The following is a 27,033-nucleotide window of genomic DNA, read 5'->3' on the forward strand; positions in this document are numbered from 1 at the left end:
TCCTTTATTGTGAAGCACGTTGTGGTGCGTGTTTCAATACAAGTGTTGAACCACATTATTCACTTCACACGTGATGAATTGATGGTAATACTTCAGCTGCTCTGACATTGTTGAGAGCCTCGCTCCACCTTTACCCTTCCTCTTTGATGTTTTGCAATTCTCTGTGAAGGCCTCATTCAAACTGATTATTATTATCATCGACACGTGTGTGTCCACGAGTGTGTACCTTTTCTGTCCATGGCTAATCTCCCATTGTTCCCAGTCATGGCTTCATGCTCAAGGACCTCTCATGGTTGCGGTGACTCACACGTTTCTCAGAGCACCTTGTTAAGAGCCTGGTTTACACTGACGGCCATCGACTGCCTGCTGACTCCTCACTCGCTGCTCGCTGCTCTTAACTGGTCCCCGGCCAGTGAGGGCTGCTGGTGATTACACAGCTCAGTGCAGCGCCGCCACCCACCAACTGCTCTGCAGCCAGAGACACGGTGGCAGAAAGGGTCCGCTCACCTTCATGGTCTTGGGCGGCGTGTTTGGCTCACAGCTAACAGAACTACTAGCTGTAGGGGTCACACATTAAAGCAGTGGTTACACACACACACCTGGCGGAGAGCTGCACCTTTTCAGTTGACGCTGTGTCTACATCCATTTCTCTCCAACCTTGGGAGTGGAAAGCAGACTTGTGAATGCACGGCTTTACAAATCAAATGAAGAAGAATGTGCATATGTGCACGCAGAGTTTTGGTTGTGAACCTGCGCAAAAGTTGTGTGCATCTGGGCTATTTCTTGTTAGATGTGCTTTCTTTTCATGTCACTTCCGTACTTGCTTTCCTCACAAATCTGTTTGGACGAGCCAAAGCGACCAGGCGCACGGTTCCAGCGCACAAAAGTGGAGTTTACGTGCAATTTTGCGACCACTACTGTACGTGCGGCGCCGTGCAACGTGGCACGCACTGCTGCAGCCCGAGCGACACGCCACAAGGTACAGTAGTTATGGCGTGTTGTTCCCTGCCGCACTGCTGTAGTCAGCCCTTTGGCCTCCCCACCGCCTGCTGCCAAAACCTCCAGCGAGCCGCTCGGCTCCGAGCGGGGAGCGCTGGTCTGGCTGAAAGACGGACCACAGCGGCACGATGAGCCACGGAGCGGCGTCTCTCCCTCCTCCACCATCCCCACAGAGCTCTTGGCGTGCTTAATAAAACCCTCTTGATTAATTAACGGCGATCAATGTCGGGGGGGTGGAGGTGGGCGCGTTAACGGCGGCTGATTGAAGACTTCATCGAGCTCGTTTTACTGTCGGAAGCGGTTTTGGTTGCCAGCGTCGGCGAGATGGCTCAATGTGGACGTGAAGTACATGTGAGATGGAGGTTTCCATCGTGCATCAGAGTACAATATAAAAAAACATTTATTGCTCTTCGAGGGCCTAATTAACACAAGCTGCTCTCATTATTGTACCTGTGAGGGAACTGATATCTTCACGAACACTGAACCTCAATGAAACGAGCTTTATTCAAGCCGAGCAAGCTGTTTGGGTCCTACTACGCGGCATTTCAGGCTGATCACTCATGTTGCTCCCAAGGGGAAGGACTATTGATGTGTAGTTTGACGGTCACACACACCAGTCGGTTCACGTCGGCCTGACAATCGGACTGAGCTGCCTGTTTCACTTGAGCAACGTTACCATTTCAGCTGATTTTTGAGAAGTTCAACAATCTGCGGTCTTTGCCGAGGCCCCGGTCGGATCACTCCCGTGCCCCACGGGTGGAGGGAAGGTTTCAGCTGGATTACTTTAGCAGATTCCTGCCTGAATTTGTTTTTGTACTCCCCTTTATAATGTTCTGCCCTGAAAGCATCCGGTCTAAGCCAGACGGGATCGGCCCTCTTTCCTCTCCAATCCCTCTAAAAAACACGCAACAAGACTCCTTTGGTTACCTCAGGTGACAATTTACTGCCCGAGACCACACAGAGAACGATTCACACACGCTCGCATACACAAAAACAAGCCTAACCCGCCCCCTTCCTCCTCTTTGAAAGCCCATTTTAATCAGCGAAGGGTCTGCCTGCAGCGGTCCCAACACCTAATACCTCCGACAGGTTCATCTTATTACCGAGCAAATGAATCCCGCTCAGTTCAGACGCGGCTTTGGGAGGCCTGAGGGTGGATTCCTTAAGGAGCGCCGTGACTGTAATGAAAGCATACAGAGGCCCAGTCCACCATTCCTGCTGTAGTAATATAACCATGAATACAAATGGCCCCGCTAATTGGCTCCAACTCTGAACAACGCTCCTCCAGAGGTCATGTGGTGCTCTTAAGACTCTTTGACCTTCGCTGCGTTCAGCGCGGTGTGGAGATGAACCCGGGAGTGCGATTGCAGCTGGAGACGGTCCAGAGCTTTGGCGTCCCCGACCGGGGCCACCGCCCAGGACCTGAGCCACTGCCAGCTCGCTCCGGAGCCACCGGGCCCCGAGCCACAGCCACAACCACAGGGAGCCTTAGATCCAGGCCGGGGGACCGCAGCATGAGGCTGGGCGACGGCGAGTCACTGTACACAGAGCACGCAGAGCTCCTCAGGGTGAAAACACCAAACAAAAGCGTTTAAACTTCCTCACTTTTAACCTTTCGATCAGACTCGGCACCAACATTTCAATTTGTTCCCGACTGTCAGCCAAGTGCAGAGATCCACATATTAAAATCAACACAAATGTTGATTTTTGCAAAACAATCAAAACGGAAAGAGGTTTTCTTTGGAAACTCTAAACTCTCTTTTTCTGACTGATGATGTTTTCGTTCGAGGAGGGCCAAAGTGAGAATAAAAGTGGAGCCCAAAGGTAATGTCTTTGTTGAATGTTTGACAGGACTTTTTACATAAAAAGTGCTCTGCTGCCAAAAGGCAATCCTTCTCACATGTGAATGATCAATTTAATTGCATTGGATTTGCAGCAGTTATTCTGTTGTTAAACTGCACAAGGCAAAACATTTTTATATAATAAAACTGTGGCTTTGTTGGCCTGAAAGACAAATTAAAGTCGCTCCTGAAAGCTCCAGTCTCTGTGGAGTAAAGTAGTTTGGCGTCATTTTGGAAAATATGCTTATTTGCATTCTTTCTGTGAGTTCGATGAGAAGATCGATACCCAACTCTCAGATTAGCTTTTCTTCGCGCAGGAAGCTAAGCTACTATGTTCACACAATGCGTCTTGATCCTATAATCAACAGGAACTGACATTTAGTCGTGATGCTGCATTCACACGACGTCAGCAGAAGATCTAAATTGTCGTTAATCCGGTTTGGATTGGGTGTGCACCAACTATTCCAAGAGGCTTCTTGCTTTGTAACCACATAATTGAAATAGCCTTAACTAGCAACGTTGGCAGTTTTGACATATTTGGAGTACAACAAAAAGTATCACATTTCCAACTCAGATCCCAAACTGGAGCCTGACTTCACTTCATTCCCCACTTATTTGCCAGTCATTGTCTATATATTTCTTGCAGCATACTCCTGTGGAGCGGACCCAGAAGCTTTTTCTTTTTTGTATTTTTGAGAAAGCAAGGCAAAGCTGTTTCCCCTGCTTTCAGCCATTATGCTAAGCTAGCTCCAGCCTCCCACTTACAACTCCATACTTAACCAAAAGACATGAACGGTGTCAAGCTTTTAATATCCCAGAAACACAGCAACTTTCCATATTTCCCAAAATGTTAAACTATTGTTCTGCACATCATAAAAACAGCATTTGTTTTAAACGCGCCCTGAGATTTTTTTGTTCTTTACTGACTGTCCTTGTAACAGGAAAGCACAGATGTTTCCCTCTAAGGTGCACTGCCCTCCGATGACGGAGAGCCGGATCGGCACAAAGCACCATTGTGTACATACACGCGCTGATGCTCGCTATGTAATGTTTGACATTCGCGGCATTCCCGCCAAGTTCTACCTAGTTTGCTCTTATCATTGGGAGACAGACTGACGGATGGAAGATAAGACCCGTACCAGCTTTGAGCCAGGCACAGGGCCGCTGTAAAGACAAATGCTCCCCACCATTCAACATCCCTGTGGAGAATATTAGAAGGTCAGATATTCTGTATGGAGAACAAAATGCAGCAGATTGTCTCGTGTTTGAATAGTTTCCTGCTTTAGGATTGCTGATGAAAAGATCCTGTTGGCTCTGTTGTACGGTGTATTGTGTGATGGTCTTACACAACTGATAGGCTTGCAGTATATTTATAACCATGTAGATATAAAGAGTTGTGTCACTCTTCGTTACTTTTAGCCCTGTTTTGGTTTCCACCAATCCCTGAGGGAAATATCTGGCCTTTTAGCGACTAGATGCTCCACTATGTTCATTAGCTGGTCGCTACTCAAATTGCTCTGCCATTTAGTGGTGAGCAAGTAGCACACGGTGGCTTTATCTGAGCTTTGCCTTCTGGAAACCACGCTGGTCAGAGCTTTCGGACTCAACCAAAAAATTCAAGTTGCGGGCTCTAAAAAAACAAAACCAATGAGCTGCAAGATGCTAAAACGAGCTGTTGAGCTGAGGGCAACCTGCAGAGTCAGCTTATAATGCTTTCTGGGCTCGTAGTGAGTACATGTCATCACACCATTGATGTGAAAAGATGGGTAGTAGCAGCTTGAGATATTTAAATGCTTTGAGGCAAGCTACAGCTCCCTGTAAACCTTCTCTGACTCACACGTCCATTCACTAAAATTATAAAGTGTCACTTTTAATATCAAGTTGAGTATTTTTCAGGAATCTAAAATTAGATTAGTTGTGTGAAATAATTCAAAATTCTGTGAATTCATTGGTATGATCATCACAGCAGGCCGATTCTCTCGCATTAAGACATTTCAGTCCAACTTGGAGTTTCACGATGTTTCCTGTTTTCTTACATTTTAGGAATGACTCGTCAGATGGATATGTCTTCCAGCACGTCTGTACCTATCTTGCTCACTGTACTATTGAAGCGTTATAGGAGGGCTTGTGACTCCACATGGGTCCATTCCCTCGCTGGATCCTAATCCATAACCCTGCTATCCCCCTTTTCAGTGCCTGTTTTCAGCCTTTATTGCACCTCTGATAACCCATTCAAAGGGCGCATTAGCATATCGCCAACCTAGTGATGACTGGGAGGCCCGGGCGCTTCGGATCGTAAAGCATAAATGTGCCGCTTTAGTGTAATCCGCGACCCGCCGGGAGCCCTGATTCTGCGTAACGAGTCCGAGTGAAGAGACAGAAAAACAAAGTTAATGGGCGGCAGACCTCAGTTACGCTCTGCCGCTGTAGGGCACCGGCTCCATTAACCGGAGCCAGGTGAAGAGCCATCCCACCGAGCTCAATGTCTCCTGCATCAGGCCTTTCTGCGGTAATGAGGTCGCCCGAATGGGGAGACTGTGTCTCCATGCATGCACGCGCTGAGCGTCGCGTAGAGGAAACTGTCTTCCTGTACAGAACTGTTTGGTAACACATCAAACAAGGGATGACAGGTTGTCGACTCCTGGTTGTTGTGATCAGAAAAGTACAAAAGGGTTAGAAAACAAAGTCTGACATTGTATCAAACTGTGAAAATAATCGAGGAAAACAATCATTTCCAGCCCTTCTTGCATTCAATCAACCTGGATTGCAAGAGTTTTTTTCTGATTGGAAGGTGTAACGCTCCGTAGTTTTCATCGATAGCAGCACAGGTGTGTTTTAGGTCAACGTCTCGGCTCACGCAGCGTTAAACTTCCCACGCGGTCTCTCAAGCCCAGCGCTGCTCTCTGTTCACCTCTGTTTGTTAGAAACGGCACGTCGCACAAATCGGCCCGGTGCATTTATCAGGAACTGGTGTTTCACATGAACTGTTGAGTCTGGTTTGGACCTGGAGCCTCCATAAACAGCTTCGTCCAGTATAAATAGCGGAGCCCTTGGTCCGATGCCACTGCGGCTGAGTGCAGCGGCGCGGAGGAACAGCTGCAGTCGCTCTGTCGCCCAGACCAGATCCACAGCCGACCGTGCCGTCTAACATAAGCAACACTTGAGGACTCAGAGCCTGCTCGAGGGCCCGGTTGTAATTCAACCCCTGCAGCCCGCAGGCCGTTCACCTCCTGTGTGTGTGTGTACCTGTGCACACACGTGCGGGCTAAAAGAAGTAATCTAGTCTAGTGAAGCTGCCGGCAACCATGTACAAAGATAAACAGGCTGCATTTATCCATATTTTTTATATATACAGTAGATCAAAGAGTTTTGTGTAATTTTGTGTCAACTGAGGTGAAGACTTCACTCACAAAGAGTTATCAGCCGACTTCAACTTCCTCTCGGCTCCACGGAGAGCCTCGTCCTGCCTGAAATCTGTATGAAAAGCCGTAATCTTGAAAGGCGAAACGCGCATTTAAAAAGTAAATGATACATTTATTACCTGTGGTACAATATTTTCTGTTTGGGAACAGAGATTTGCAGTGTAGAAATCTATTGTGTAAATGGTCACAAAATATCACAAACCATCGCAGACACGTAACCAAACCCATCAGAATCAACATAACAACTAGTTTCCGTGTGACAACTCGCATGAAATGAACGACAGGACTCTGACACACAATCTGAAGCACAATCGCACGTCACCTGCATCCAAACTGTCTTTAAAGGAGGGCTCCAGGTGCGCGATGGCCAGTTTGTAAAGGAAAGATTCGGCTGCATTAATTGGATGGACGGTCCAAAAAAAGATTAGGTGCCTCTAACCGGACTCGTCCGCTGGATCATGGATCCCTCGACTGTAAACACAAGTCCAGATGCAGCGTGTCAATGCGCTGTCGGGGCCGTCGGCTCAGGGCGGAGATGTCTGAGCTGAGCGGTCAGGTCAGACATGAGATTCTTCTCAGACTTTAATTCTGTCTTCGTATTTGTCCACATGCAGAAGCGGCCTGCCTGAAATTGATCATAAGGGTTTGGGCCTGTTCTGATCCTGAGACTCGAGGGGTCAGCACGCTAAAAGCTCCATCAAGTCAATGCTATCGTTTCCCATATTCACTGTTTTAGTTTAGCATGCTAACATTTGAAAATTACCACAAAAAAAACAAAGCTGAGGCTGATGGGAAATGTCATTAGATTTGTTGTGATGAATCAAAGTATTGGACACGTCTTCACCTGAAGAGGAAAGTCAGGGGACTCCCTGCAGCTACTTGGGATCGCTAAGTTATCGATCCATCAAATGGGTAGTAATGGATTGTAGTATTTTTTACTTCTTTCCTGTTTCATTGTTCGCCTGAAACAATTATTACATTTTTACCACAGAACACCTACAGTCAGTTTACACTCTCCAACCTTGCAGGTTTGTAACTCAAACCATGCCGAACCCCCCTGATGGTTCATGTCCGCGTCCGTCTCGTTGCAGGTCCTTCAAGCCGGACTTCGTCCTGGTTCGCCAGCACGCCTACAGCATGATCCCCGGCGAGGATTTCAGGAACCTCGTGATCGGCCTGCATTTCGGCGGCGTCCCGGGCAGCAACTCCCTCTTCTCCATCTACAACTTCTGCAGCAAACCTTGGGTGGTAAGCAATCTTTAACGGCTCTCTTTGCTCTACTCTAACCCACACAGAGGTGTCGTGAGTCCCCCACCAGACTGATTTATTTGGGCTATTAAAGCGAGCCGTAACACCTGTCTCTGGGGTCGGCGGAGCGAGTGGCCGCCCTCCAGCTCCACGCAGTATTACTCACTCTGTACTCACAAAAGCGTGTGAAGGCTCGACTCTGCACGGGTTTGTAATTATGGTCTCGTCACCGACCGTGTCAGTTTAAAAGAGCGGGAATGTTTCTCTCCCCTGATGCGGTGAAAGAACGCACGTCTCCATGTTGTTGCTCCTTTGCCCGCTTATTTGACAAAGCATGACATGGGTTTTTTGGTCGCCACTGTTTGCTTTTTTTATTGCCAGAGAGAGACATATTTAGAACAGGCAGAATAAACAATGAGTACAATATGAAGCAGTTCAATATCTTTCTTTTCTCTCTTCTAAATTTAAATAAGCATAGATTTAAGGTGGAACTAGGACGAAGAATTTAAACACAAAAAAGGTGTCGAGAAACATTTCTTCACCCAGTGTTGCAGTTTCCCAGGATACACTGCAGCTGCAATAACAAGCTAACTTCCCTGTTATGTTAACCCACAGCTGGATGCAACAAAACCGTTAACTGAAGTCGGTAAGGAAGGTGAGAGGAAGTCTGTCCACCAGAGAGGACAACTACAACAACAGGAAACTACATCTTTTCTCCTCAGGCAGCAGGTGTTCAGAGCCGAGTCTCCGTGTACTGGCTCACATTTTTATAAGCATCTGATATGCCATTATGCGTATGTGCTATGTACACAGGTGTTATGTCTAAAGAGCCGCTCCTGTCCTCGCGGCTTAAATAATAATGTCTGACTGTCGTTTTTTTTTCTGCTTGCAGTTTTCTCAGATGATAAAGCTCTACCACTCCCTCGGTCCTGAGAAATTCCCCCTGAATGAACAAACCTTCTATCCCAACCACACGCAGATGGTGAGCGCCTCATATTCTTCTTTATTAACACAATACAGACACACACACACACACACAAAATCACAGCACGCCTTTGGCCCGTTTTTCATTAAATCTTTATTATAAAAATATAAAACACAGAAATTAAGTCAAACATTTCTATAACCCCTACAAGGACACCTCCCCCCCCCACCCCACCACACACACACTTCAGGAATCAGTGTTCACACACAGACTGTACACAGTTTCCTTGATTGGAATTTCTTTTTTTTTTAAGGATCAGACTTGACCAAGTGTTTCTGTGTTAAGCAGACAGTATATTTACACAAACATGAACCACAGAAATAGTGACACAGAAACGCCACAGCCGGAGAAAGAGCCTCGTCAACACGTATAAAGACAGAAAGGACAAGTTTTGTACAAAAAAAAAAATCTCTACCGGCGTAGATTTTGTTTGCTTTACACAATTATTGATTTATTGTAGCCTCTTAAAAACAACATGATACCTAATCACGACTCTCTGTATGTTGGATGTCTGCATACTAAAAGATCAAAGATTCATTATCAAGAGGAGGTCGACAGCTTCAAGACTATTCAGACTAAAAAATGACAAAAGAAACAAAACTTCGGGCAAAAATCAGGTTAAGAATCAATTGATTGAAGGATGTTTTGTTGAAAGCAGAGAATCTGCCGTGCAACATTAAACGGTGCAGTTAAATAGTGCTGAAATAAAATGATTGTATTATAATTGATTAGGCCTTTTGTTTTGTATAGGGAAAAAAATTAAGAAAATAAAAATAAATCGCTGTCTTCCTCCTCCGATACGATCTGACTGTAGCTTTAGTGTCCGGAGGTGGTTTAAGTTCTGTTTTCACATGAAGAAAACACAAGGGAAAAGCGCCATTTTTATCATTTTGGAATGGAAATGAATGATTTATTTATATGTGTATATATATATATAAATACTTTTGGGGTAATAAGCTCATTTGCTTTCTTGATGATAGACAATATTCTTAATGCCGCTCACATGTGTCCGTTAAATACAAAGCCACAAGATGGTTAGCTTAGCTTAGCATTTAGACTTGAGCAAGAAAGAATATGAGCATATTTCCCAAAAATGTCAAACCGCTCTTTTGAAAACAACCAACTTGGTCAAAGCCACAGTGCAGTAATGTAAGATTCTCTTAGTGTCACCGATGAAGGGCTGTAACTGTTCATGGAATGGACTGAAGGTACAGCACCGGGGGGAAATAAGAAAAAACCCTTGAAGAAGAATGAGTTTAGTGACAATATTGTTTCTATATATATATATATATATATATATATATATATATATATATATATATATATATATATATATATATATATATATATATATATATATATATATATATATATATATATGTCCACTTGAAATAGTTAAATACAAAAGATTGAATATACACTTACAAAATATGTCAAAGTCTGAAACCTCTGCTTATACTTGACTTTCATAAGATTGATGAAGAGTACCAGTCAGGGGACTATGATAAGCTCACAGACAACAGTACCATGTGTACTCTACCACTGGAGATGCTGGTCCTTCATCCTGGACGGTGTCACAGGCTGCGATGGTTGTCACAATGTCGTTTTGACTATTTTTGTTCTTCTTTTTTGTGTGTTTTTTTTGCAGATAATACCACATAGTTAACTGTGTACTCCAATAAACATATAAATAAATGTATTACAGAGGTTTCAATTGAGTTGATAGTTCATTTCTGTAGCTTATGTTATATACAGCAAAAAATAAAATATCACCATCTCTGCAAGAAGTGAGCTCTTCCCTGCGTTAGCACTAACACAGACGTTTTTAGCATTTCTCTGATTATGAACAGTGCTCAACAGAAAGGGCGTTGTTTACAATATAACTGCAAAATGAGTTGCATTGCAAACATTCAGGGAAGCAGAGAGTCTACCATCTATAAAGACGCATGTTACAGTGAAAACTGTGAACATAATCAATGAATACTTCACTGTAAAACAATACCACTTTCAAAAAATATATATATATATATTGAGGGCGAAGTAAGAGGTATAATTTTCAGAGATCCTACCTCATGGCACTCGATCTGTATTGTTGATGGGTGGAGTTTAACGCTAGTAAGTACAGTTCAGTAGCGACAATGTTACATCTCAAATTTACATCGTGATCATTGGCTGTAGTTTCTTTGATTTAAATTGATCCGATAGTTCAAAGCCTTTAGTTTTGAGAGTGATTGCTTTTTAAAAGATGAACTGCTAATTAACGCCAATGAAGCTTATAGATACTTAGAATTGTGTACAGGTCGCTACCTTTCTTGGAGATTAGTTCTTCAACTCTTAAGATCCAATCGAGGTTGATCAAGGTCTTAAACTTGTGACTGGTCTTGTAGATGTCTGTGTCATCACGTGTTTAACGCCACCGAACCCTGAAGAGACCGTTTGATTCGTGGTTTGGGGAAATGAGCGTTCAACAGCTGCACAACTAAACAGGTTTTGTTTTCTACCAGAAGTGCTACGAAGCAGGCACTGTAATGGATGTGGTCTTTTCTCCTTTGCTTATTTTTTTGTTGTTGTTGCCACTTTAAAAGAGGCTGTCACCCAGGCAAGTGAGCTTAAAGAGTCCTGTAATTCTCTAGAAGTGATAGGGATGGGACGGAGTCAGGGAGGCGGCACTGGCTTTTGGGCAGGGTTCGTTGAGGTTCAGGGGTCGGTGGCGTTGATGGTGGTTTTGTCGCGGGATGCCATGCCCCGGTACCAGCTGCAGTAGCCCTCCTTCTGCTGGATGCAGGCGTAGTGCCGGGACTGGTAGCCGGGGTAGCCGAAGTGGGACAGCATGTCCGTCCATAGGCACTCGTTCTTCGAGGTCACGAAGCAGGGCAGGTAGTGGCAGGGCTTAATCTACAGAGACAGAAGCAAAGCTAAAGATGGAGCCATAGAGCAGGAAACACAACTGGATACGAGCAACAACTACTGCGAACTTGTACTTTAATAGTCACTCCTCCCTTGATGCTGTAATAATATATTCCCAATGTATTTCTGAAACTCACCCCCACCCTTCTTTTGCTCTCGTTTGTTTTCTTTTCACGTCTCTCTCTAATATGACCTCATACCTAAAATAATTAGATTTGTTAGAATAGTTCCCCTTTGGGAAATAAGTTGTCGTCTTTTCTTAGAGAGAGTTAGATAATAAGATAGGGCAATTAGCTTAGCTAGCATAATAAGCAGGTTGAATACATGAAGGTCTTTCCAAAGCTGACACAAACTCACAATTAGCACTTCTAAATCATTAATGAAGTGAAATCTTGTTTAACGTGTAAATTAATGTCCTTTTGAGCCAAACTAGCGTTTTTTCCCCTGATCACAGGCTAACGCTAAAGTAAGCTAACCGTCTCTAGCTCAAAAGGTAGCATACGGAGGTGAGAGGTATCAATCTAGTCCCAACTATCACGCCAACGGAGCAAATTAGCATACTTTCCAAAAGCACAGTTATCTAATGATGCATTATTATTTATTTATTAACTTGTTGAAGCTAACAGTAATTTCCATCATGCAACTTCAAGGACAGTGAGCCTACAGTTCAGAAGTTTGTGCAGAGGCCAATAAGCTTTAATGAGACATTAACATATGAAATACATTATATAAGGGAGTATATGATTTGCTTGAAATAGAAGCGTGAGCGTGCACATCGAGAACGTGGAATCATTGCTCGCTTTCAGTCGCTTACTGCAACAAATTAATGGATGAGGTGTAGAAAGGCAGCTTTTTAAATAACAATAATTAGTTAATAACAAGCGCAAACCCGGTAAGCGCAGCCTGGCACTGGGATGCTTTGTCCCGTGGAATGTTAAATGAATGTCAGCCATCTTCCTGAAGCAGTGATGTTTTTTCGTAGTTTCATAATGATTCAATTCAATTAATTTCACTGAGCGTCTTTCATGCGTCACTCCTCCAGGTGCTCGCACAAAAAGAAGCTTAACGGCTGAATATATACGGCATGAATTGCCAGGAAGATCCGCGTAAACCACTCAGGGAGGTGATGAACGGAAACGCGGCGGTTAGCGACAGCGGAGCGGAGTCATCAGCTGCACTCATCCACATCTGAATGAGCCAGCAAATTCTATTAGAAAGTTAGAGGGCACACTTCTCATTTTGGCTGTTTTTGTTATTCAAGAGTGTGTCCTCCGCGGTTCAGAGGCGTTCGACGTGACTTCCGGGTTTCGAGTGCTTTTAATGATGTGTGCAGGATAGTTTTCTAACCGGCACGACACGCTTCCTGCGCTCCAGCGCAGTAAATCATCGTTTGTCGAGGAATGCGGAGGCCGACGGAGCGCGTTTTAATAAGCGCGATGATGTTTACGCCTGCCTGCGCTTTACTGACTCTGCTGAAGTCTCAGTTGAAGTCTCAGTTGATCGATGGACGTCTCTGGATGCCTCTGGGCTGCTGCCATGTACGCACTGAGCACAGTATACAGGCGCTGGCCCGCACTGGGAACAAGCGGGTCTCTCTGCTAATCCACTTACGCTGATAGGGGCCGATGGAGCGAGCAGATGTCCAGGACACTGCTGTACAGTAGGACGTTTACGAGGCAGGTCAACAGCTGCACAGCGGCAGGCTGCATGTTTTGAGTCGCATAAAAACAAAACAGGAATGAAGACTTGAGCGGATTCCAGAGCTGTTATTTAACAACTCCCAGTTTTGCTGCCAAAACTTGTTTTCTCTCCGTTTCTGTTTCCGCTTAACATCTATAACGAATTATGGTGGAAATTAGGCTCATGATTCAGTCGCAACAACGATGACGACTGCACAACAAGCTAGTAAACGTAGAGGTCGTTTCAAGTATGAGTGATTGTTTGTTTTGCATGAGAAGTGCAACAGTAACATTAATGAGCCTGAATCGGTTTGACCCTTCACATTGTTCTGTTGGAAGTATTTCCTCCCTCCTGTAATCATTAACAAGCAAGTGGCCTTTTATAGCAACCGGTTGCAGCGCTTTGACGATTAGTTTTTGTCGTGAAATGGAGAGGCAGTGAGCTTGAGCTCCTCCTCCTCTTGTTCCTCCTCCTCCTCCCTCCTCCTCCTCTTCCCTCCTCTTTCTCGTCCTTGCCGGCCGGAGGTTGCTGGTTTCCACTCACCCTGCAGTTGCAGCCCAGCTGGTAGCGATGGTTGATGCCCTTCTTCTGGGCCAATGAGAGGCGCTCCCACCGCTCGTTGAAGTTGCACAGCCCCGTGTAGACCTTGCCGTCGTACACCCGACCTGCAGGAGAACAGAACAGAGGGAATAGGTTAACATGCTGAGTGTCAGTCAACCCAATAGTTGCTGAGATATTTCAGTTCGGGCCTCAGTATCGCTGGTATCTCATTAAGCTAATTGTCTGATTTCATAATCCTCCTCATGTAACGAAGGATAATAGAAACATGCCGCTCAAGCGATCCAACTTGTTTACCTTTGGTAAAACAATCTCACACAGTAAGCCCATACTAAACCAACACCCCTATTTCTGAATATCAAAAGGTCAGCAGACGTCTATTTTTAGCGCCGGACCGCTTGCGGCTTACCGACTCTTGAGACAGGTGCACCGCGGCGGGCCACCGAAACCCCCGGGAACATCATGGATTGTCACCATACGTCTCCTTCACCGTGTTGCCACCACGCGGGAATTTGACAGCTCACAAATATGTGCTTCTTCGACCTCCCGTCCCACCCAGAGCCCCCACTCGTGTCCCCTCCACTGGGATTACTGGAGCCACTGGCAGGCTTATTACATGGTGTTGAGTGTGCGACATGGCTCTCAAATACTAATAAGTACCAGAGCACTCGAGGCTCAATCAAAAGCAGCTCGTCTCATAGGCCCTGATGCCAGTAATGCAGTCTTGACCGTATGCAGGAAACTTATTATAGAACCTTGAGAGCAGCGAGCGACATCGGTGATGTCACTCGCGCCCGAACAGCGGTAAACAGAGCCGCCGCTGCCTGGCAACGCCGGCTCGTTCACTTGCGTTGTGGGGTGCAGTTACAGTATTTACAGGTCGGGACTTAGCGACAGTTATATATGCCAAGCACCGCAGGGTCCAAAGTAAACTGCACCTCTGTTGGAAATAGCAACTCATAAAAGAGCTGGTGCTGGAAAAGGCCGGTCGCATCCTGTTAGCTGTTAATGACGAGTTGTGAGAGAATCGCTCTCTGCTGCTTCTGGCGTGCAAAGTTGAGGGAAATGAGTGGCTTTTTTTATTTTTTAAAGGGCCCCTGCTTTGCCTGCTTGCACAGTGGCAAATAGAAGGGTATAAATAGAGGGAAAGTTTGTGTCACAGGACAAATAAGGAAGTCCCTGACGAGGAGAGGGGAGGAGGGATGTCAGAGCAAACAGATCTGAAAAAACTGATAAATACAAACCTATATATATATATATATATATATATATATATATATATATATATATATATATATATATATATATATATATATATATATATATATTCAAATATTCCAACCCCATCCTTTTATCACATGAATGAAGTTCACGTGATGACACCTTAAGGACGTCAAGGCAAATGGTCGGAAAGCTCCTGGGAAAGCCAAGTAAGTTTGAAGTTAAGAAAATAAACCAGGCAGTTTGACTATTTTAAATGAGCCATGCCCGACACCCTCAAGCTTAATTAAATTAATGAAATGATAACAGCAGAAGCTGATAGATTCAGACTTTTGGACACCAGCTCCAAAAAAAGAGAAATCCTACACTTTCATGCAACTTGATGGCGTCTTTCATAAAAACCCTCCTTGGAAATGCTGAGCGTTGATCAAAAACCATGTCGGCCGTGGAGCTTACCTGTGATCAGGTACTGGTACTTGTTGATGTCAAACTTCACGCCGCACAAACTCTCGGAGGCGTCCGTGTAGATGTGCTGCACGTGCTTCACTTTTTCGAATCCTTTGTACATCTGCAAGACACATGAAGCAATGCTGGCGTTAAAACCGGAATAAAAAGAGCGATGCTGCACTCTGGCACGACACCTCCACACATAAATTGTCAGGAATGAAAACAGTACGCCGGCTTTATCAGGTGACATCCCTTCAGGAATGCCTCTCGGGAGAAGGAGTATTAGGCTGCGCCCTTAACTAAATCAAAGATAACATGATTACGTTGCGCAACGTTCTCCGACTTTGATGCCGTTTGGGCAAGGGCATCGCTAAACCGTGGACATTGGCTCCTTCTATTGGTCCGGTCTATGCAGAGCCAACAGTCAGTGTTTACCCTGATAACAGTTTTTTTCTTCTGTGTAATTTATTTGTCTGGGAACAACAGGAAATCCCCGTTTAAATACATCGCCCCCAGAAAAAGAGGACAAACTGTTACTAAAGCCTGAAACTTTGGCGGTTTCAGGAAAGCCAAAGGCATTTGTCTCATAGGATTTGTTGAAATTTGGAGGGAATCACATTCTGTTACAGCCCACAAGGAAAACCACTGTTTGCAGTACAAACCAGCAGACTGTAATACAAATAAATAACCCAAGAGGTGCAAAGGTCGCCTTTAATTCCTGGGGGATAATCTTAACAGTGATGATTGGTGTGCTTCACTAACAAGAGGCCACTTAATGCTTTTGTACAAACTGGGATTGTACTGATGCAGTGCATGGCTCTGTTGAAATGTTTACACTCGGAGCGAGGAGTTTGGTTGAGTTGTAATGCCTGTAAGCCCGCTAATCCTCCGGCCTGGCTCCTGTCTGAGCAGCAGGCCGGTGTCAGCATCTGTCAGAAATATGCAGCGTTATGTAAGAATATAGAGGAAGTGAAGAGCGGGCTTTCATGCTAAGTATCCCAAACTGCTTTTCAGCTGTCACAACGCAGCTGAGGGGGCGGAGAGGCAGTGTGTTGCATTATAAGGGTATTCTTAAATGGAAGAAAAAAGTTTCTTAGAAATCACTTTCCACGCAGAGACCTCGTGCTTACAATCACAATCAAGCGTTATATAACGGAGAGCATTTGTCATGTGGGATCATTGAGCATGACTCAAGCTTTTGAAATATCTTCCCTCAGCATTCAAACAAGATAATCAAAAACATGAGTGGCTGTGATAAACAGAAAAATAATTGAATTAGCAATTGAAACCAATTATTCCAGCATGTCCAAGTATCGACAACAGGCCTATTCAGGGGGCAATTAGCTTAGCTTAGCTTTGCTAAAGACTTGATGCGGGGGGGAAACTGCTAGCTTGGCTTTGTCCACAGTAAAATAAAGTGAAAAAAAAGTCAGAAATGTACTCACTTCAAGTTGTTTTTATGAATAAAACGTGTTAACTACTAAGCTTTAGAGGCGCCTGTTCTTGCTAGCTTAGCTAAGGCTGAAAGTAGGAGGAAACAGCGAACCAGACTTTGTCGCTCAACTTGTGTAACGTGTCAATTCATCAGCTTTAGAGGTGCTGGTAGGGATTTTCCTACTTTTAACAAAGCCAGCCTAGCTCTTTCAGTTCATACACTTAGCTAGGCTAACTGTGCTAGGCTAACGGCACCGGCTCTAGCTTCATGTTTAGCTCACAGACATGAAACTGGTGTCCATCTTCTCATGTGATCCTGAGCAAGAAAGGGAGTAAGTGTGTTTTCCTCAAATGTCCTACTATTCTTTGAAAGCTGAAAGAGATTCGGTGTCTCTCTCAGCAGCGCTTCAGACGGCTAACACGCTCACCTTCATTTGCTTGACTGTGTAGCGCATCGTTCCAAAAGGTCCATCTCTCAGAAGCTTCTTGCCCACGACTTTAGCTCGAATCACTGTGAAGAGAGGAGACAGACATCAGACATCAGCGGATGACTTTGAAATGGCTCTAACAAACTGTCACATTCCTCAAACGTAGAACTATCCATCAAATAGCACTCTGCCTCGGCCAGTAGGAGGCATTAGCGAACCCATTATAAATACCATTTCAGGACCGGTTGGCACCACAGTTAATCCGTTTATCCGATTTTCTGCATTGCTGCCGATTGCCAAGGAAGGCCAATGGGAAAAAAAAAAAACGCTACAGGGACTTTTGAGTTTGATACAGAAATTAGAGGGAAAGAGGCCTCAGCCATGTAACAAGGCTTCATTTCCACTGCTGGTGTTCAAGATATTCTCAGGGATAAATGCTCATTCTGCTGAAAAGATCGAACTTGTAGCAATCACAGGAAGCCTTTTGAATCTATAGCTGTATTAATCAGATCCTATTTTTTGTTTTTTTAAAAACACCAGGGTCACATGAGTGGGGATGGGGGGGGAGTGCAGTGTGTGTCTCCTGTTTCCTTCTATATTGGGATCAGGGCTGGAAAAAGATATTATCAGTGTGCCGGACCCGCATGTAAACGTCTGCGAGGTGAAAACGCTCAGTTGAGACTGTGATTTGTTTTCTTTCACTCATGTTGGAGTAAAAGGGGCTTATTGTGGAAGGCCAGGGAGCGGGGAAGTGTAGAAATGAGCGATAATTTGAGCCGGCGAACAACAGTCTGACCGAGAGCTGCGGGCCCTGCATACAAGCAGTGTCTCCTCTGTGAAGTTCACCTGCTGCCCACAGCCGGCCGGCCGCAGACACAACTAACACTGGCCATGTTTGTTATCTTCTCCCGGTGGAATTTCCTTCACACATTCTTCAGGGGCTCACATTCCCCAGAAAGGAGAGGGGGAAAAAAAAAAAGAAAAGAAAAGAGCGACGCCTTTCGTTCTTTTTCTGAAGAAAGAAAGGAGGCATGTGGCATGTTCTGTTTGGCCGGTGTTTGTCTAGCTGTCCTACTTCCAGGCAAGTGGGAATGGGGATGAAAATAAAACTCAAACAGGAAGCAGTTACAACACGGCCACCCAAAATTGGTGACCGCACATTTATTTTGGACCCGAAGACCCCAGTTTGAACCAAGTGTTTATTTTAAAAAAACTAAAGAAAAAAAAACTGTCTTTCAAACCAGTACAGACTCATCTAAAAAAATGTGGCCACCCAGCAGTTTATGACCATAAATATAGTGTACCATTTGGTTCATTTCATTTTAATCTGGTGCATTTGAGGATTCTTTTCAAGTTGTCTGAATGCTAACGTGAACATGCAATAAGTATGCTAGCATGTTGTTGTTTAGCAGGTGATGTTTAAAGTTAAAAGACCATAAGTGTCCACATGAACGTTTCATATCAATCCAATAAATCTTCATATATTTAGATGAAAGCAACAAATGTCAACGCATGGTGATGATAGATGAAAAGTCCGGGGATCGCCGAAGCTATTGGGGCTCGTCCTCTGGGGCTCATGAATATCTGTACTAAATTGCATGACAGTCCATCCCGTTGGGTGGACCAAAGTGGTGGACTGCCATACGGCAGCTTCCACAACAACTCACACAACCAAAGCCACCGCAGGTCACTTCAGAGCTCCTGATGTTAACGTCGCGCCCCCCTCCCCCTCCTGCTCTCTCACAGTAACCTGCTGCAGACGATCCTGATCCATTAACCCGTCAACTTTTTTAACGCGAGCCGAGAGCGCCGTTGCCCGACGGACCTCCGCTAAACGCACCCAAATGCAGTTTGACAGACAGTTTGCCGCGGCAATTCCAGAGGAAGCGGAGCACAATTACAGGGGAATGTGCAGATATAACGGGACACTTTTGCCTCCGTTAAACACACTGCTGCCATTATTTTCGAGCCTCACCCCTGAAAACTTTGTTTCCTCCTCTGCCCTGACCTCATGAGCGACCCTCGGGGGAGACACGTGTTTGAAGGGCCGCAGGTCAGCTGCTTTTACATGCAGAGAGGTCCCCTCTGGTTGGACGGCGGCCACTAATTGGCCAGCGATGGTGCCATCACCCAGAGGAATGTGTGAAGGGCCTCAGCTGCTCCAGGAAAAGAGGACTGGTGTCAACCCCCCGCAGTGACCCCTTCACCGCCTCACAATTCAGCAGTTATATTTACGCACAGCCACCATGTTACATGTTTATTTAACCCACTTTCATATCTTAATCGCCCTGCTTCAACTGGATACTATGGCTTACTGTGTAGAGAACAGTTTCCACCTTTGAAACGCTTCTCGTCACGTACGACTTGTCCTTAAACTCGCTGCATATGTGTGTCTGTGAACGGTACCTCAAAAAGGATATGTATTCACCTTCTACTGAACTCATACTGAGCCCACTGTTTCCCTTGCAGAGATGATAGTCTTACGTCTTCATGCAGGAAGATCGATTACTCGGATACTGCTGTAATGCTTCACATGTATGATGTCATTTAAAATGTATAAATTCATAATTTAATACCAATTCATTACCATAATGTATGACTTTATAGTTAATAATGTGATTTAGGCAGAACATAAGGAAAGTTAAGTGCTTGTATTTGAACATTATTTGGCTGAACTTTTCAGACACCATGAATCTTAAAGTTAATTTGAATTTATCGCAGATGATTTGTGTTATTAAAATATAATGAATATACCGTAACAGTTAATATAATATACAGTTGAGTTGAAATATCTATGAGCCTCTCTACCCTGTAGTGTAAGTGTCTCTCTCCCGCTTACTCGCTAAACATAAGGAATTACAGGCCAGGGGCCGTGACGCACAAGTATTCGTCTTCTGCAGAGGATCTGACATACATTTTCAAGTGTGGGAGGCTTTTCGTGATAAGAGAGGTAACCAGGGCCTGACAAAAAAAAAAGGGAATCCATTTCTCTCTCAGTATCTCTTGCCGAAAGCAAGGGGATTACACTAGCGTGAATGCCATTTTAAGGTGAGCGTGTAATTTAGTTCAACATTTATTTCAGCCTACGTACAATGTGGCAAACTGCAGGCATCACAAGAACAGGGTTGCTCATTCGTGTGTGTTTGTGTGAGGGAGAGAGAAAGAAAGGCAGCGAGGCACGGGGCGGCTGACGGTGATTTTAGTATGCAGAAAGTGGTCCAAGTTCAGGGAGGCGAGTGGGAGGAAGAGGAATTCTCAAGACGACGCAGCACCACGCTCAAAAATAAACACTGAAACCGAATCCTCGGAAGCATCCAGCCCCGTAGCGTCCACTTACCGGTTGGCAAAACGCAAAGGAAGCCAACGAAGTGGGAGCTCCTATCACTACGTCAAGATACCTGCTGGTTACCCGATGATTACCGGGTCTCAGCGAGGCGACAAATGCGCCCATTGGAGTGAGTCACGGGACTCTCGAAGCAGCCCAAATGGGATGTCAGCTGACCTAAAAAAAAAACACACACGCTGTCCAACGCTAAAATGTGGTGTCTTTTGTTAGCTTTACTATTGTTTTTAGGAATTCCTCACAAAGCACCGTCTCCAAATGAGATTATAAGAGGGAGTCACGGCCGACACCTGAAGCCCTGACAGTTGGTCTGGCGTTACCTGAGCACGCTTGCGAAGTTGTTTCCTGCTTTCCATATCTCTCTCTCTCTCTCTCTTTATCTTCCTCATTCACTCACCTGCTCAGGTGATGACTGAACTGTAAAGTCCTGTTTGTAGTTTGATCTGCTGCTCCCATTTATCTCAACTATTCAATTTGTTTTTACACGTACATGCCACCAACAACTGTTTCAAGGGCAGTAGTGGTTAAACATAACTAAAGGCGACTAAATCATTAGCGTTTGGTGCAATAGTGTATCGTGAGTGTGTGCTGGCCTCCTGTGTAAAACAGCAGACCAGTGAGGTGTGAGGTCATCAGAGAGAAGGGAGGGACATTGACACGCCTGGCTCACGGGACGAACATCCCAGGCTCGAATGGAATCCCGAACCTTTTGACACCGCATCGTGTTTTAGCTCACTTTCGGGAAAAGCCAAGGACATCTGATCCAAGCTCGCGTAACACATCTCACAACAGGAGTCCCGGCTCCTCTCGTGTGATCTTCTGTCACCTGTTGACCTGCAGTTGAGGAGGGAGTCGTGATTCAACTAAACGTCACTCACGAGTTGGAGGCGAGGGGAGGGGGGGGCGTACTGGTACCAGGAGAGCCCCGCTACGCAGCACAAAGCTGCTTTATGCGGCGCAAAAATACCCTCAGCAGGGCGGGATCCATTTCTCTTGATGTCCTGATCCTCAACCCCGAACCCAGCATAAACACATATCACGCTAATCCCCGGCAACTGACCTGGTTCGCCGTGCGAGCGTGTAAAGGTCTGCTCTGTCACCCCGAGCACTCGGGAGCGAGCGGCCTTGCAGAGCGATATTAAATCTCCGGGTCAAAGTTTACTGCCGGGCCTCTAATCTTGCTTTTCGGAGGGCTTTGGAAAAACAAGCGCTGCTCATTTCCCCCCTCGTGAATGGGCCGCTTTAACCCAGCTGCCTCAAAGCAGCCAACAAGTTCCCTGCGCTGGAAAGCAGCCGGCTCATCGCCTGGTGCTCAGGTATGATAGAGGCTGATATCTCTAACCCAATCAGAGCAGAGATAAGCTGGCCAAATGGGAGACTTCCTACTTACACTTACAATACAAACTATGTTTTATGAGCGAGGAAAATACCCTGAAATGCACTCCAATGTCTCTCTAACATACCACCGTCAGAATGAAGGGAAAGCAACCCCTCTTAAATATCTCTATTTGAACATGTCAAATAAAGAGAGACAGACTCTAATAACCCAATTGCCAACTCTTTAACCTAATTGTGATTCATCTGGTGGAGTGCGTGCGGGTGATTATGGGTCAGGGCCAAGAAAACAGGAGCTTTGAACTCAGCTACGGGTCTTAAATTGGGAAGATTCAGGCCTGTCGCCTTTGATGTCGACAGTGAGAATTACAGAGTTTCTCCCTCGCCGCATTGGCATTCCTACCCCGTACTTTTTGCTTTGTTTTCCATGTCTCTGTGTTTTTAACCGGGCTCCGTGACGCGAGCGGAAACGCAGGGTTTAGCTCAAGGTGATAGAAATAGGATTGGTGTTAAGTGAAAGAAAGAACCAGGATTGGAGGATCACGTTGTGTTATTTTATAGCGTTCTGCACACGTTCACATTTTACCTCTGAACTGATGCTTCGACTCGCATTAACAATGAACTCGACACGTTACCTTTTATTTCAAGCCACACGTGTCAAAGAAAAAGACAAGAGAGGCGAGAGTTGGATCGTTCACGCTTCCGTCACACATCTTGAAAGACTGAACTCAATTCCAAGAAAAAGCCAATTTGAACCAGACCAATGAATGTTACTGGCTGTGACCTCTGCATCCGACCGCTGTTGCTGCAGAAGTGTTTCCCTCTGAGGGCCGAGGTGCAAGATTGTCCGCGAGCATTCAAAGCACACCTCGAGCTAAGCCGGCACCTTGGAAATGGGATTTGTGGGGCTCACGGGCGATCGCTGCGCCCATTGAAGTCAGTCCCAGATTCTCAGAGGGTACCAACACCGTGAGCCATCTGAAGGACTGCGAAAGGCTTTGTGTGAGCGCAGACGCTCCCACAGGCCACGTGGTCAGGGTTCATCAAAGAGCAAGACACATAGAGGAGCGATGCGCGCCCCACTTCACCAGGATTCCTCTCAGAAAAGTGGGGTTCGGAGAGGGCTAAGAGGCTCGACCTGAAACTCCTCCCCTTTAAGACAGAGGGTCCACGTCACCTGCGCCTGCATAAAAACACACTGGTTGTGTCCTTGAATTTTGGGCAAAGAAGGCTGTTTCTCTTGGCTGCATTTGAGAAGCCTTTGGACCTTGATGTCCTTATTGGGAAGTAGTTCACGTTGTCGTGGAGTGACAGACCAACAGGAAGAGCGATAGCGCCGTGACAGATGGAAACCTATTCGTACAGATCGATGTCAGAATTAAACAGAGTAGTTAATTGGTTTTGAAGAAATGCCTATTTGTTTCTTGCCAAGAGTTGGATGAGAAGAGTGATGCCTACGAGCACCCCCAAAGCTTATAGTTACCACGTCCTGCAGCCAGAGTGTAAAACATATATTATTTTGGCCTAGTTTAGCATGAATACCATAGTCACCGTACAGAATGGTAATAACTTTGGACTCATCTTGTGAATAAGTGCGTTTCCCAAAATGTCAAACCATTTCTTTTTAGGATACAACGGTACCTGTAAGGATAGGGAAGCAGCTTTGGGCAGACATTTACAAAATATGTATTAATGTGATTGTATAGGCATATTCAACATTAAAAAAAGGTATTTCTCTTTTCCCTGTGAGGATCGTTTCGTACTGTGTAATCTATCGCTCATCTCTACTGCTGACCACGAGTAAGTGCAACATCACTCAACGTGTGTGTGTGTGTGTGTGTGTGTGTGTACAGGCGCATTGCTACAGAAACTAGGGTTTCCCTCGTTAGTCGAAACAAGACTAACACATGGGCTACCCACATGGCTGCAGTGTGTGCGTGTCCGTGTGTGTGTTTGCGTGCGCTCAGTTTAGACTGAGAGATTATTGTCTGATCGTGTGTCAGGGTTCTTGAGCGCCTCATGACGGTTTCACACTTTTAGGTCAAATGATAGTGAAACAAAACGAATGCATTGAGCCGCATTCAAAGAAGACTGTCAGCTTCTGCCTCACGTCAAGGTGTGTGTGTGTGGCTTTAAGTGGCGAGTTGTCGGTCAAAGAAACGTGTGTCTCGTTCTCTCACCAGAGATCAGATGCCCTCCCGTTCCATCTCACACATTTCATCCCCACAGCCGCCTGCATCTCTGCGCCCAAAAAACAGGGCAGATCAGATATAACCAGCGTTATCTAAAAACAATCCAGGCTGAGCCCGATTCACATCATCCCGGGGAGTGAGAGAAAGCATAACCCGGCAGGAAACAAGCTATGCAACCCCCTCCCCAGAGGCCGGGCATATCTGAGTTACAGCCGAGTGGCTGCCTGACAGAGAAATACCAGAGTGTGCCGATAAATAAGCAAGGTTTTAAACTTCTAAGCTGACTGTGGATCCTTTTGTCCACCAGCGTCACTTCAAACCACTCACTTGATTTAACCTTTGAGCCACACAAACATGCACGAGTAGATTTGGGGGGAAAAAACTATGAAATCCAAACTTCATCAATTTGAGGATGGACAGCGTGGTGACTTCAGGGAACCCTGGACTCTGTACCAGCCGCCCCTTTAAGAAGCAACACTGGTGTCCTTCACTGACCACAAACATGAGTGAATGAAAACTATATTCCAATTGAATAATAAAAACAAATGTCTCTGCAGTTGTACGCTGGAGAGAGCTATGATGCATTATCATATTCATCTGAAAAGGGCACAAACATTTGGTTGAAAGTAAAAAATAAATAAATAAAAGTAGTCCATGATAGATCTTTATCTACAAAAGTTTCTATTTTAGTATAGTTTTACTAAAAGACGTGCATCCACTGAACTGATCGCAGGTCAGTCCTCTCTCCTGTATTGACTGGCAGGCAAAACTTGTATCTGAACATCTGCTCTCAGCACAGATGCTATATTAATATTCATCATAATAATACAAAAGAGGCTCGTGGATCGCCGTGACCCGCTACTTACCGATGTCGGAGTTGCAGAAGGCGTCTTGCGGGTGCGACAGCGCGCACGAGCAGCCCTCCGTCAGCTGGTTGACCTGCAGGCAGCCGAAGACAAACAGCAGGCTGATCAGGTGCTGGTACACCGACTGCATTTTCTCTCCAAACTTTCCCTCTCGTGTCTGGAATAGCGGCTATGGAGTCCTGGCTGCGTCCGCGGAGGCTGCGCGTAATGTCCAATGTCTCTCTGCTCTGCTCGCGGGTGCGCTTGTCGGCTCGCTCGTGCGTTTTCCCCCCCTGGTCCCGGAGAGGCGCACCAGCCGTACATATAGCGCGCCGGAGCGCGCGCGGTCACGCCCCCTTTCCACCTCTGCAGCTCGCGGGCGGGGCGGCCAATCAGCGGCCGGTGATGCCATTAGGAGTTACAGACAGCAGACACGATGACATACTGGAACTTTACTCTTATTTTCCCAGACAATAAAAAAAAATAGGTGCGCAGAAAAAATTCAATAAGATTGGCGAACCGATGTTTATGCATATTTGGAGCTCAGCTGTTTTTTTCTGCACAGTGAGAGGGAAAGGTTTGAGGTACAGCCAATGCAAATGATGTGGGGACAAATATTTAAGAAGGTTGACTGGAAATATGATGCAGATACTTGTTCTCATGTTGCAGTATGAAGACCAAAAATACTTGTCTTTTAATTATGTCATATCAATGACATACACATAACTTACATTTATATTCAAATTGATATTAAACTCATGTTAAAAAGGAAGAAATAGGTCAGACATATAGTTTCTCATGATAGCCTACATGTGTGTAACTATCATCTTCTGCCAATAGAGAGACAGAAATAATAACAATATATCAATCACATCTTGCCCTGTGATGAACTGGCGACCTGTCCAGGGTGTACCCTGCCTTCGCCCCTTGACAGCTGGGATCGGCTCCAGCGCCCCGCGACCCTAATGAGGATAAGCGGTTAAGATAATGGATGGATGGATATCAATCACATCTGTACAAAATATACACATTAATACAAAATACTGGCTGCTTTAGTTCAGTTTTCCTTCTTTTCTTCTTTTCTTAACAGCATTTTACTTCTCACTTTCCACCACAGTGTTACTTAGTCATCCCACTCGCCCCCTGACGCCTCCTTAATAAGACTTAAAGTATATTGAATTCGAGGTGCAGCCAGATTCCTCCAGTCTGCTGCAATCGGAGGCAACAGATGAAGGTTTGTCTGTAAACGGTTAGAAACAAGAGCTGTGAAAGCAAGTGAAGGCTCCAGTTTAGTTTTTACACGTTTGGTGTCATTATTGTGATTAAGCCGCTTTCATTTATTTATTTATTTTGAGCTAATCTTCAAAGACGTTTCGCCTAAAGTGCAGACATTTCATGTGGCTCACTTAGTCAGATTCTGTTCTGAAATGAATTCACTCAAGTCACTCTCAGGGCACGATCAGTGAAATTAGTAAAATTAGCCAATTAAAAGCTCTTTTCTTCTTCCTGGCTGTGTTCACAGACCTGAGTGGAGCTGCGTTATCGCCGCAGAGGCTTATCTGCAGAGACTGAGGGAGCTATGTTAAGAGTTGACGCTACTCGCGGTTATATAACCGAGCTGGAAATAATCAGGTCGAGCACCTTTGACCCTTAATGTGCCTTCATTAACAGTTATCTCTGCTTAAAGAACCTGCATGGCCAGATAGAGGCTTTATTTTGTGCTTACCGTGGCAGCGATAAGCTTGTGCTTTAAATTACCGTTTTAAAGTGAGTTTGATTTCAAAATAACAGTTTGAAAAGTTTTCTCTTGAATTTATATCGAGAAAATGAAATCTGTGTTCTTTTTCACATGAAATGTTTTGTTTGAGCGTACGATAAAAACAAACAAAAAACAGGATATGTTGTTTCAGACTAGAATAACAAGGAGGAAGTGCCATTCACCCTTCACCCGTGACTCAGACTCACATCAAGAACTCATCATTCTTGTCTTTTTCTTTCACTTTATAAACTTTTACTAGTCCACCAGAAAATAAGCCAGTGTTGGTTCAGCGGTGCGTTCAGGTACGCTACATCAACACATTTTTGTTTTCAGTCCAGCGGTCGGGAACAACGGGAGGACATTTACCATCTGTGGAAACTCAACATCAG

The 27,033-nt window shown here is 45.2% G+C and overlaps 2 protein-coding genes across 3 annotated transcripts in view; one reads left to right on the forward strand and one right to left on the reverse strand.

Annotated features, from left to right (window-relative positions):
• Nucleotides 1–27,033, forward strand: part of syn3 (synapsin III) — a 99,995-nt gene that overhangs the window by 37,325 nt on the left and 35,637 nt on the right. The window contains exons 5-7 of one of the 2 annotated variants that reach the window (XM_068586233.1): nt 7,354–7,510; nt 8,126–8,239; nt 8,403–8,492. In XM_068586233.1, the coding sequence (XP_068442334.1) occupies nt 7,354–7,510; nt 8,126–8,239; nt 8,403–8,492 (361 nt within the window). The remainder of the gene's footprint in view (nt 1–7,353; nt 7,511–8,125; nt 8,240–8,402; nt 8,493–27,033) is intronic. The other variant, XM_068586235.1, reaches the window with a different exon arrangement.
• LOC137791358 (metalloproteinase inhibitor 3) lies at nt 9,855–25,168 on the reverse strand. Its single transcript, XM_068586236.1, has 5 exons — nt 24,907–25,168; nt 17,171–17,253; nt 15,318–15,429; nt 13,626–13,747; nt 9,855–11,390 (listed from the first exon to the last, which is right to left on the reverse strand). The coding sequence occupies exons 1-5, from the start codon at nt 25,034–25,036 to the stop codon at nt 11,193–11,195; spliced, it is 645 nt and encodes a 214-aa protein (XP_068442337.1). The 5' UTR covers nt 25,037–25,168; the 3' UTR covers nt 9,855–11,192.

The sequence above is a fragment of the Clinocottus analis genome, unplaced genomic scaffold (genome assembly GCF_023055335.1).
Source record: "Clinocottus analis isolate CAN_PGR_092001 unplaced genomic scaffold, fCliAna1.0.p SCAF_20, whole genome shotgun sequence".
Lineage (NCBI taxonomy): Eukaryota > Metazoa > Chordata > Actinopteri > Perciformes > Cottidae > Clinocottus > Clinocottus analis.

Excerpts from the sequence above, each read along its gene's own strand:
- LOC137791358 (XM_068586236.1), bottom strand. The coding sequence starts at position 25,036 with ATGCAGTCGGTGTACCAGCACCTGATCAGCCTGCTGTTTGTCTTCGGC. Across the intron at positions 17,254-24,906 it reads CTTCTGCAACTCCGACATCG|TGATTCGAGCTAAAGTCGTG; the intron begins GTAAGTAGCGGG and ends CTCTCTTCACAG. Across the intron at positions 11,391-13,625 it reads AGCTGGGCTGCAACTGCAGG|ATTAAGCCCTGCCACTACCT; the intron begins GTGAGTGGAAAC and ends CTGTCTCTGTAG.